General features: G+C 34.4%; 1 protein-coding gene across 4 annotated transcripts in view; it reads right to left on the bottom strand.

Moving 5' to 3' along the window:
- LOC131432730 (activating transcription factor 3) overlaps nucleotides 1-13,285 on the bottom strand; it is a 170,267-nt gene that overhangs the window by 34,894 nt on the left and 122,088 nt on the right. For all 4 annotated transcript variants that reach the window (XM_058599208.1, XM_058599205.1, XM_058599206.1 and 1 more), the window contains one exon: nucleotides 10,656-11,518. In XM_058599208.1, the coding sequence (XP_058455191.1) occupies nucleotides 10,656-10,850 (195 nt within the window). In that variant the 5' untranslated portion in view covers nucleotides 10,851-11,518. The remainder of the gene's footprint in view (nucleotides 1-10,655; nucleotides 11,519-13,285) is intronic.

The raw sequence follows: 13,285 nt of genomic DNA, 5'->3' as shown, positions 1-13,285 counted from the left end.
GGTCGATGAAAAAATAAGTGGACTCACTTTCTTCCATTTTTCTAAAAACTGCTTGTAAAAAATATTTCGGTTTTTACTTCCTTGCGTTAACACTCTCCGATAACACATTTCCGTACAGATTTCCGCTCGCGGGTTTTGTTCAAAAAAAAAAAAAAAATACGTGCCTTCTATTAGCATTCAAGCAGAATAGACACCTTTCTTTTAACAAATGAAGGCAATGGACAAGGGCAGCAAAAATTGTACTTAGTAATTTCAAATCAAAAATGAAGAAATGTATGCAATTTCCATGTAGCATTGGCGAAAAAATAATAAAATTTCAAGTTTTAACCGAAAACTGAGGCTTCAAATTTGTTTGAAAAAAGGTTATTGAAAAAATAGAATGTTTATAGTTCAATTGTGCACGTGACTTTGATAAATTGGTTGCACTGAACGTTCAAAATCGGCAGAGTTAGCAAGCTGGTAACTGCACCTTTATTATAACATTATTACATGAATATAACATTACATAATATGAACGCGTTTCTTCACGTGTAAGATTGTACATGAATCTGTTCTGTTTTGCTTTTTTGTCGTCGACTTACTTTACTATGGGGCGCCTTTTCAAAATTTACCCTCTGAGAGAGTGATAAGTTTTTGATCGTGGATATCTCTTGTTGTATCTAACGAATCAACATAATTTTTGATACATGCCATCGGAAATATGATCACAATTTTATGATTAAATTTGTGTGACATAATCTCAAACAATTCAAAATTAAACTTTTCTGAAATATTTAGTATAAACGAGTATCAAAAAGGATAATTCATAAGGCGCGTTTGCCTTTCTCGTATTTTGAAAGCTCATAGCTCAGTGATCTGTGAGAGGATTTATATAATCTAACTACCAATAGAATCGAAATTTTTCAACTTAAACGTGTATAGCAACATCATTGAAGTATTTCAGTAGTACACTATTGAACCTGTCTCATTTGACCCATGTCAACACCAGCCAATCAGAATGCGTTTTGAGGAGGAGAACAAAATATCTGCTGCTGTACAACAAATCGTTCGAGAAAAATGTTCCGGACAGTGCTTAATATCGTAGTGAGTTCTACAATTTGGTCCTTCTAAAGGCAGGAATGAATCCCGTACAGCATTCTGATAGTTTCTTTCAATGAAATGCAAATCCAAAAGGAAATAATCGATATTAAAATTCTACATGCTCCTATTTTTAGGTCGCTAAGACCGCCCATTAGTGAAAGAGCTACAAACGAAATCACATAAAAAGAAACCTCCTAACAAAAATTGGATCAGTTTGGATAATATCGCCACTGCGACAAATTCACGTCACAGCTGCCACGCCACTGCCACAGCTCACTCTAAAAGTTTTGTATAGAACTATTAGGATTTCTTGCTCGCAAATCGAAGGGAAATATCCTCAGTTTAGTGCAAATCTAGAACAGTTTGGTTAGATTTGTACACTTTTCGCTGTGTGAAATTTACAGTAATCTAGATCAAGTGAAGCCTTCTTTGTTTTTGCGAAATATGTGGAAAAAGGGAATGCTTTCATAATTCATACAATTGATCAACTAATTGATATTCGGGAGTGTTAAGGAACATGTCAATTGTTTTCGTATTCACGTCATCCAGTTATGTCACTGAAATTACCCACCCGCCTTTTTTTTGTTCAACTCTACGACCCAGGATTTCGTTTTATGTGGTTTTGACTCTGCTATGGTTCGCAGGACCTGCCGCTGTGTGTTTCATCGGCAGTGCCAGAACTCTTGTAACGCTTTTTAACACATATAACTTACAAAAAGTAACATATAACGCTTCCTAACACACTAGACTTACAAAAGAGTAACAGATACATCGTCTCGTAACGCTTGTATCAATTAAATTAAAAAATGTTACGTTTTGTCTCACCTAACAAAAAAAAGTTACGCATGTAACGATTTGTAACGCCAATAACTTACGAACCTTTCACGCAGCCCACCTGGGTTCGATTGCCTATAACTCACAAAAAAGTAATTCATGTAACTAATAAAAAAGTAACGCATGTAACGCTTGATAACGCCTCTAACTTATAACAAAATAACGCATGAAAGGCTTCTAACTTAAAAAAGTAACTCTTATGACGCTTGGTACCGCCTCTAACTTATAACAAACTAGCGCATGTAACACTTCGGAACGCCTATGACTCAGCAAAAAGTAACACATGTAACGCTTGCTAACGCCTCTAATTCATTAAAAAATAACACATGTAACGCTTCGTAACGTCTATATCTTACAAAAAAATAGCGCATGTAACGCTTCGTAATTTGGTAGCCTCTAACTTAAAAAATGTAACGCTTCGTAGCGCCTCTAACTTATAAAAAAGTAACGCTTGTAAACTTTCGTAACTCCTATGATTCACAAAAAAGAAACGCATGTAACGCTTCATAATGCCTTTGGCATAACGCATACAACGCTTTTTAACGCTTATAACATACTAAAAAGTAACGCATGTGACGCTTGGTAACACCTATAACTTACAAAATTGTGACGTAGATAACACTTCGTAACACCTATAACTTCCTTAAAAGTAGCGCATCGCAACTCGTTTACCGCAGGAATCTAACCCTTATAACGGTTTTTACCATTCATATAATTTGTAACCTTCAATTGAGGAAAATCGTCGTATGTAGCACTTTCTAGTTTCATTAACGCCTAGGTTCGATTCCCAATCCTGCTCATAGGGTCAGCATGTTTTTTTCTAGCCCGAAGAAGCGAATGATCTTAACGTTAAAACCTCTATAATCTGAACAACAAAAATTTCCATAGTACCATTTGCTCAGGCGTTGACTCAGATAGACCCTAAAAAAAACTTCGTAACTTCACGAGGGGGTAATAAAAGTACACCAACTTCTTCGGTTCACAATCACCAGTATTTATCAATGATTTGTGTGACTCGGATAGTCATGATTCAATTAAGAATGCTTTTTTCGAGCTAGCAGCAAAATTGTTGCTGATATTCTCAGTATTTGTACATTTTGCCGAGACAATTACCGAGCACTCGGCGATGCAAATTTTTCACCGACTTGAGCTCTAAAGTTTAACTGTGTACTGGATTGTGGTGGATACATGCGAGATTTGTTTTGCCGTTGATTGTAAACAATGTACAGTCAGTAAAAATTATCATAAGCATGTTGTTACGTATAGCCTCCATACAAAATATGTCTCCATCAAATTATCAGATGGATACGCATGGTATTTAGTTCTGAAACCATATACCTCTTAACTTTAAAACTAAGTACCATGCGTTTCCTTCTACAATTTTAGTTCAGGGGATTGGGTATTGAAGTAATTAATAATAGGAGAATTTCATTCTTTATGTTATTTATAAACGCTTATCCTTATGAATTACAATCGCACTTGCACTAATGTTCAAACGAACCTGTTTCCCTGGAGCTGAAATTCTCTTATTATTATTATTAAATACTTCAATGCCCAAGCCCTAAACTTAAGTTATAGATGGAGACGCAAGGTTTTTCGATCGATTAATTTTTTTTCAAATCTGATATCTTGTACAAAATCAGAATAAAAAAAATAGACAATTTTTGACATTTGTTTACATGAAATACATTTCGAATTATAAGAAAAGTCAGAAAGGTTTCCCATAATGCAAAAAATATTCCTGATTTTTTAAATTTTTTTTTGCTAAACAGATTTAAGAGAAAATTAAATAAAATGAAAATCAGAAACTCCACGAGTATGGCTGTTGAAGGGTTAACATTTTTAGAAAATCGCCTCAAATACAAACACTTTTCTTTTTTCTGCTTGGGGGCAATTTCTACATGCTTACCCGGCTTCACCCTTTTGCTTAGGGACATTATTTTTGAGGTGCCTAGATGCAACAAATTGCGAGTTGAAGAAAATTTGCTGGTTCGAGTGCTCCGTCTTTCGCATTTTCCCCCAAATCTCATTCTTCTTCCTTTTCTAAAAACCTATCTTTCGTTGGGTATTGATAAATTGTAGATCTGAGTTGATGACAGCTTCTTGATGTAATAAAAAATTAGAAACAAGCTGAGCGATTCCTTCGATATCAAATAAAATTAATTTCGAAGACTAGAGAATACTCCTACTTAGATTCAAATGAGAGGTCTTACTGTCTCATAAAAATGCTTTTATTTTACGTGGATCCAAATTTCGAACCGGTGTCAAGAGCGCGTTGCCAAAACCGGAAATTGTGAATCGTCATTTATTATGACGACGCAAAAAACCTAAAAAATCTTCAAAATTTGTTCCTAGCCAATTGTAATTGTAGGTCTTGTACACACATCTTGTAGGCGATGCACAAATAAACTATCTATTTAAGTGTCAATTTCGCGATAGTTGAAACTGAAAATGCTCGAAAAACAATAAGTTATAATACGGGAGAAAAATAACGGCAGGGTCAGGCTGAAAGCAACGCTCGAAATGGGACCACCCTGCACTCTTGAATGACGCTAGGAACTGGGAGCATAGAAAAGATTTCAGATTCCAAATCCCATCAACAAATAATAAAAACTCATAGTTTTAAGTAATTACAGAATAATACCCATGGTCTCTTAAAGCTAGCGCGTAACTTTCCGAAGTGAGACTTTTTACCATGCTGTGCATTACCAAATTTTCGCATTCCAGATCCATATTGAAAATCGGCATCATTTAAATTTATTATACCATAAAACAAATATTGAAAGTTGACACCAAACAAATGTGGATATTTTTTTCTCATTTTACCGAATAAAATAAACTGCACTTCATTCGTCAAGCAAACTCAAAAATGGAGGAAATCCACATGGGACTGATATGCGAGTACAGTACGGCCGTACAGCAGGTTTCTTCTGTGTCGCGTGATTGGAGAACGCTTCCAATCACTGCCACTGGGCGCCACCGACGCTGACTGGCGCATCGAGATCACCATCGCAGCTGGCCATGCTTTGTTGTGTAGCGATCGCGCCGTGTGCCGCGTTGAATGTGACCACGGGTTAATTTATTATCCCACTGGCTAAATTGAATTAAGGCCCACCTTTCAACCTTCTTCTCTTCTCGTATATTGGTAAGCTATCTGTTTCCTCCGGTGGTTCATTGATTTTATGGGTGGGTATGGGTTTTTTTTGTTGGAATGACAATATATTACGGGCTTTTGTTTGGATTAGCGGACCGCGATAGTCGGTGGACGTTCTTCCGATCCGGCGATCACCTTTGAATGCATTTTGTGCAAAACTTGTACTGTGGACATAAGGTCGCAGAGTTGCGGGGGTGGTCGAAGAGGACGTTCTGCTGCCGAGCTGGCACTTGATAGCACGGTCGTGTTGGGGCAATAAAATTAATGCATATAAAATGTGCACAAACATTGTTGCTTGATTGTGCTTCAACATAGTGCACATTTTTAACGACGCTCGGTTTTATATTGTTTCAAGGGGTTGGACGATGTTTTTCGACCGCTGACTCGGATTGTGTCGGATAGCTGGGTGCCAGCGTTTTCGGTTACAGGTGTCTAACATATAAAGTTCAGGGGGTAATGAGTTTTATACTGTGTGTTTTTTTTAGCCTTTGCACGAAGGTAAACTACGTTCGATGATGTCTATAACCACACCGGAAACAGTGGGATCCGGTGAGTTGAGTTGACCATCATTTTCGAATCGATAGCTAGAGGTAAATCACGCCGTGGTGGGTTGATTGCTTAGGTATGCGATTCTTATGGGGAACCATAATTTATTCGTTGTGATCTGAAACACGCAATTCCCGTTTACCTTCGAACCCAGATCGGCGTGGGTAGGCTTTGTTGTGATGACTGATTTAGGTTCCAAGTTCGGTCGATAAAGGGTTTATCATCAAGAATGTTAGAGTAATATATGATTTTAGTCGTTTTAGGTTAAATATGAAATCAGGATTTGCTGGTGGGAAAATTAATAATTAGGAATGTAACACCGAGGCTTTGCTTATAACGAAAAAGATTATGTAAAGAATGGAATTGATCCGATCAGTAGAACTGAATATAATAAATTTCAAAGACCAGATGTTTTTGAATTTTATCAGTATGCAACAGAACCTCAAAAATATAATAACGAAAATATTTTTATCAAAACAACATCCGATACATGTATCTAATAATAACTGAAATTTCACGAGAAAAAGATATACGATCTCTCTTAAATTCGTAATATTTGGAACAATCGTTCTCCATCGAAAAATACTAGACTCGTATATTTTTTTTAAATAAATATTTATTGAAATATGCGTTAAACTTAAATTATTAAGACTTAAATAGGGGGTGTTCAACCACAAGTGGTGACTTTTCAGCCCTAGTATTTACATGATCTGGTTATTACCATGAAGACATCATTTGCTTCCGCAATTCTGTGATTTTTGTGTAGGGAAAATTGTAAACCTACTTGTACTGTGTAATGGGGAAACGGAATATACTAACTTACTAACTAATACAGAGAGCGAATCGATTCGCTTTCGATTTTTTTCGGAATTTGCTTATAATATTATGTGACATTACATCTAATGGTTCTATATTTGTGAGTCTGTGTAATTCATTTGTACTAAACCAGGGAGGACGCTTCAAAATCATTTTCAGAATTTTGTTCTGAATCCTTAGAAGCGTTTTCTTCCTGGTGGAACAACAACTTGGTACTGCATAAAGCATGGCTGGTCTGAAAATTTGTTTATAAATTAACAACTTGTTTTTTAGGCAGAGCTTAGAATTTCTGTTTATAAGAGGATATAAACAATTAATATATTTATTACACTTTGCTGGATTCCTTCAATGTAATACTTGAAATTGAGTTTTTTGTCATACGTTAAACCTAAGCATTTAGCTTGATCAGACCATGTCAATTCCAAGCCATTCAATTTGAGAATGTGATTATTTTTTGCTTTAAGAGAGATCCGAATTTGATTATCAGATAACTTTCATATTAATGCTGTTAAGAAAGCCAAAATGGGCTTTGAGGACCCGGCGCCTTCCAGCAATAACATCCGGCCATATAATAAAAGAATTCGCTGTACCAGCTTAAACCTGCCTGATGGTTTGTTTGTTAGAAGGGTGCGTCTTACTCATTTCAGACCTTCTGGGGAAAACACACAGCTTTCCCCTGTGAATCGGGTTGACATTTCACTCCTTCATCCAGTCATTCACTTGTAAGATACCCTGATGCACTCCCATCCCTCTTCCCTTACAATGTACTTGAGCATAGTATTATATAATGAAACATAATACACTTTAATATAATTTCCGGCAGTATAATACAATAAAACACAATATAGTATAAAACGGTGCAAAATCGTATGGTACAGTGTATTATTTTATGATGAATATAATAGTATGATAATGTTATGTGACATAATATAGTAAAATACACCATAATATATTTTAATATAGTTTGGTCACTATACGACACTGAATATAATAAAATATTATTATGCATAAAATATAAAAAGGTAATACATCACAATGCAATATAATACACTTATAAATGTGTATTAAAAAAATGCATTACAATACTATATAAAACAATACCAAACATTGTACCATAATATAGTATAATATAGTACAATGTAATATTATATAATACCACAAAATATGACGTAATATAATATGATACAATTTAATAACATATGTGTAAAGTGAAATGTGTAGTATGGAAATGAAAATGTAGCTGATAATGATAAAGATTATAATAATGGTAACAATAGTAATTATAATAATAGTAATAATAATAATAATAATAATAATAATAATAATAATAATACTAATAATATTAATAATAATAACACTTAAATACTACAAAATAATATAATATAACATAATATAGTATAATATATTTCAATTTAATATAATATAATACAATGTCATACAATATAATATATTATAAATCAATATATAAAATAACAGTTAATGTAGAGTGTCAGTTATGCTCTTCTATCTTCGCAATACTGCAGGAAGTAGAATATTTCTCTTCTAATAACAATAATAATATCTACATCTATGAAAATAATATATGTTATTATTATTGATGACAAGTTAATATAAATATAAATAATGAAAATATAATAATGAAAATAATAATAAAAAACAACATAATATAGTACAATGAATTATATAATAAATAATAGAATGAATAAAATGATATGTTGCGATATGCTATGATATTATATTCCTTCAATTTATATGTCATTTCTCATCCTCTCATTCTGCCATCAACGCATTCAATCGACCAACTGTCACCACAGACACACGTGTAGGCATGAAACAGGAACCAGTGAGGACCAAGCTCACCTTGTGACGACCTTGATATTTAGTTAAAATTTACTTTAAAAATGATAAGGAAAACAAATTTATTTTGTGCAGAGGTACGTAGTACTACTCATAATAAAGCCTATAATATAATATAATATAATATAATATAATACAACACAATGCAATACAATATAACATAATATAATATAATACAATATAATATAATAAAATATAATATAATATAATATAATATAATACAATATAATATGATATAATGCAATGCAGTATAATACCATCCAACATAGTATATAATAACATAAAATAGTGTAAGACGATAATATGTGAAATAATATGCTATGATACAATATAACAGTTAATGTCGCAGTGTAAGTTACGCTCTTCTAATAATAATAATAATAATAATAATAATAATAATAATAATAATAATAATAATAATAATAATAATAATAATAATAATACATGATGTAATAAACAACAGAATTATATGTTGTAATATACTATGATAAACACTGCATTTTAGGATGGGCTTCAACCTACAAGCCATTTCGCACCCTCTCATTCTGCTACTAACGCAGAGGGCGATAGCACCCAGTCGACGCCGTTCTATTGACCAAATGTCATCATAGACGCTCGGGGAGGCATGAGATAGGGACTTGTGAGGACTTAGTTATCTCACCATTTGACGCCAAAGTGAAACTTCCTATCGTGAAGAGCTGACAAATTATACATTTTAAATTTCGAGAAGTCACAGGTATCTAAACATAGAGGCTGAATGGTCTTTAACAACGGGCCAAAAGGCATCAAAATTAGGGGGTAGTAAAAATGCTTTCCTCTTAATTAAAGAAGGTATTCAGGTAAATAAATTTCTAAGCACTTTTAGTTTCATTAAGGATTTTGGTACCGCATGGTACATTATTAACATTTCTTATTAACATTGTTTTACCTCATCTTCCCCCCTCATTTCTTTGTCAGAAATTTAGACAGAAACAATTGAGAAGATGATTTCTCAATTGAAAATGAATCCAATGAAATGAAGATAGTGAAAGGTTATCTTTTTCCACTACTGCTGGTAGATGCAGTAGACAAGTATTGAACAACTTATTAACCCCTTAACGCTCAAGGAAACCATGTTTCCCTTCTTTAAAAATTTTTATGGATTCTTAATTACTATTAAATCGATGTTTTTTTACTGAATGTTAAAGAAAACTTATTTCAAAGGCGACAAATGTGTTTCTGAACGAATAAGTAAAAAGAACTATCAATCTTTATTGCACTAAAAAAATTTGTGCAAAATGACGTATAAAAATAGAACACATAATAAATGTGTTATGTGCAACGTCCACAAGTACATGAAATCGTTTCGTAGAATGCCATAACTAACTATTTATTTTACTATTCTAATAATTAAAGCAATTTAAGCAATAAATTAAATTACGATATAATAAATCTAACTCTTCTTTTATTTATTTCTAAGAATCATAGGGAAAAATATTTCCCATGAAATTATAGGAAACTTATGCACCCTTCTATGTTTTTCTGGTGATATTCTCTTAATTTACACCCCCAATACCTAAAATATTGTCTTGTGCTGACATATTTCGTCCTGCACATCTTATGATCGTGAAAGGGTTAACTGCTGCTAGAATGACATTTTAGGTAACACAAATAGTTAAGTTTACTAGCGAATAAACTGTCTTTTGGTACAACCCTGATTCGCAGTTTATCTCTTCTGACGCCTCTACAGTTTCTGTTTGATTTCTGAAGCATGATGGGTCTGGGGAATGTTTGATATGTTTATGTTTTAACGTCTCCGCCAGTCCATGCATTCTTCACTCGTCGCTGGCGCTGGTGAAATGGCGTCGCTCGGGTTTATATGGTTTTTGAGTTGCAAGTTGTCACTTGAAACACGTGTGAACTGTACTGCTGGGAATACATGTGAATATATACATATACAGTTCACATAACATACATCTACACGATGGAACCACATATGGATGGAACCATATTAAACACCAGAGTGGAACTGCGACCGAGGCGATGAAATGAACTTCGAACAGGGTCGTGCAGGAAGAGGTACTTTTACTGCAGTTCATTTCGCTCGGTTTCCTATCTCGCTCATAAAAATGGCTCGGCGAAAATAAAACTTTATTATTTAACGGCTTTCAATAAAAAAGAGAGAAATTTGTTCGAATCATGGCCTGCTTTACGCGCTCGGTGGGTAACTCTAACTGATATGTTCCGAGGAGGTTCTTGGAACGAATCCAATGAAAAAAAAAACAAGAATAGTGTGTGTACGTGGTAGTAGGCGGTTTCCATAGTGACTGTTAGCGTAACTAATTTGATTAAAATGGAGCTTCACTCAATTAATAGCCAGTGATCTTACCTGAGACGTGGGATTGTTGTTGCAGGTAGTGGAGGAACCGTTCATTACGGCCGCCGTAACTGGGTAGGAGTACTCGAGTGGGTTTGTCATGGCCATCAGTGAGTTGAGGATTTCCGGTGTTCTGGGTGTGGTGCACACCCCACCATCGATGCCCAGCAGGGGTGGCACGGTCAGACTAAGGTTGGAGTTGAACATTTTGCCCGTTTTTGCTTTTCTCGCCAAACTTTAAATATTAATAACAGCAGGTAATAAACTTAGTAGCGTTTCTCTTCCTTTTTTTTCCTCTCGTTCGCTATCACCACTTTTTTTTCGATGGCTGGCGGGTATTCGGCGTGTAACTTTCACGTTGATTAAAAGCGATATTTAAATATTAACAAAAAATAATCACAGATTGATTTTTTTCTCTTCTTCGTCGATAATCGCGACCTTCGCGCGATAGGATTTCGAAGAGTGTACTTGTAACTTTACGTTTCTTCTCCTTCGGAGACGGTTGGTTTTAACAGCATTCAATAATAAAATAATTTGCTTCCAAACACGAAACTATTTTCTAGTAATAATCACAATATTGTTGAAACTCTTCCGACACGACACAGCTTGGCTCTCGAGTATGTCCGCGTCGTAGCAAGGTCAGAGTTTTGAATTTGTTATGTACACTAGCAAGTCAGAGCCGCAAGGTTGCTTGGATTACAATCGTGGCGATTTTTTCTTTGCGAGCAAACGCCGAGCTTTGCAGCGATTGGAGAATAATTTATGCGTTTGTTGTTTTCGTTCAAACCTCTTCTGGCCTACTGCGGAGAGGCGAAGTTTGATTGAAGATGTATAAATCAGCTGGTATTGGATTCCGGAACGATCGCTGATAGTCACTGGAATGAAAGAAGATAGAACGTGATCAGGGCTTGGCGTGGAGATGTTTAATCGTGGTTTAATTTGTTAGGCGTTATGAATCAATTACTATATACGCTTGGTGCGATAGAACCGATTGAACCGACGGAATTGGTTGAACCTATGAACTCACATGTGATTGTGCGGTTGAGATGAGAATATCAAGAAATTTATGTCATTTGGTAATACCAATCGTACCATCATGCTTATACCTATCACTCAATAGCTAGGTTGGTTATTTTTTTTTTGTAAAGTATTGCTAATTGCTGATTAGACCCAATAAATTTTGAAAATGGTAGATGCAACTAACATTTTTCAACGCAACGCATATGAATTAATTACCGAAGTGAAGTTTAAGGAATGCGGTATTTATACAGGAAGTTGTATTCACCGATTTCGTATAAGCTAATTATTCCATCTTCATGTTTTTTTAATTATTTTTTTAAGCATTATCAAAAATGTTGTTCCAGAAGTCTCGTAGAATATTTTCGGATCAGTTGTTGCCAGTTCTGTAAAACTTCATTCAATTCAATTGAAATCGAATGTGTACACACACTGATGAGCGCTAGTAAACTTCACATTCTAACAGTCAGTTTAAACAGTCGAAATGATCGATTTTAACTTTTCTGGTGATAATTGATCTCAAATCAGAACCGCCACCCTCTGTTTATCATTATGGTCGGAGAGAGTTTTGTGTTATCAAGTTGATGTTTATGTCTATTTATTCGCACTTGCTCACTACCCACAGTGAAGGCAATGAAACAGGTAGACTACTTGGCACTACAAACTGAGTAAGCAAAACTTCAAGTGACTATGTACGGTTATTCAATTGACGATGAATTCTAGGAGCTTCGGCAACAAAAGTAAAATGAATGAAAAGAGATATGCTGACAGTCAACGTCCATAAATCTCATTTTCATCAAAAAAATATTCGATAGAAATTAAATTTTACAGCACATCTAAAGCTCGACGCAGTTGATATTTGGGCGTAAGAAATCAATTCCATGCAGGAATTGTGTCGACGAAAAAAGAGCAATTAGAATGAGTATTTTCAATTGCTCTTTCGGGGAAAAAATTTAACATATTTATTCCAATGTGGTTCTGATGAAGTCAATTTTCAAGCCTTTTTCAGTCTATTTTTCAAAATCGATACTTGATAGATTACAACTCCTAGTGGTGATTTTACACCGAATGGTTTGCATTTAATCTTACTGTTCATTGAAGTGGAAACCGTTGGCGTCCGTAACTTGTATTCCAGGTAACCTACGAAGAGTATGCTGCTACAATCACAGAATATCGACGGCTTTAACTTTCCAGCTCATCTCAAAATAATGACATAAATTATTTTCTTAACAGATAGAATGATATCGAATTTTTTTCTTTCAATCACAGGCCAAGATTTTTTTCGTATTTATATATTATATATTCCACGCAAAATCAGCCATCTAAAATTTTTTTTCATCTAACTATTTTTTTCGGTAAAAAACTCGCGACAAGTTTTTTTTTCAATATGGTGCGTGGAGTTTTGGAAATATGATTTTTTGAAATTTCACCTTTTTGAAAAAACAGCCTTTTTTCAACAGCCTATACTGTAAAATCTAATAAAGATACAAAAGTTCGTCCAAGATTTGAAATATGCGTCTTTTCCTTAGCTTTCAAATAAGCGATTCCATAAAACAACCTTTAAAGTAAATTTCATGAAAAAAGTTGAAAATTAAATAACAAAATAAAAATTTTCAAACTTGGGC

This window comes from Malaya genurostris, chromosome 2 (assembly GCF_030247185.1).
Source record: "Malaya genurostris strain Urasoe2022 chromosome 2, Malgen_1.1, whole genome shotgun sequence".
In the NCBI taxonomy this organism is placed as follows: Eukaryota; Metazoa; Arthropoda; class Insecta; order Diptera; family Culicidae; genus Malaya; species Malaya genurostris.
The sequence above is the reverse complement of the archived record's forward strand: the minus strand, read 5'-3'. Positions and strand labels throughout refer to the sequence as shown.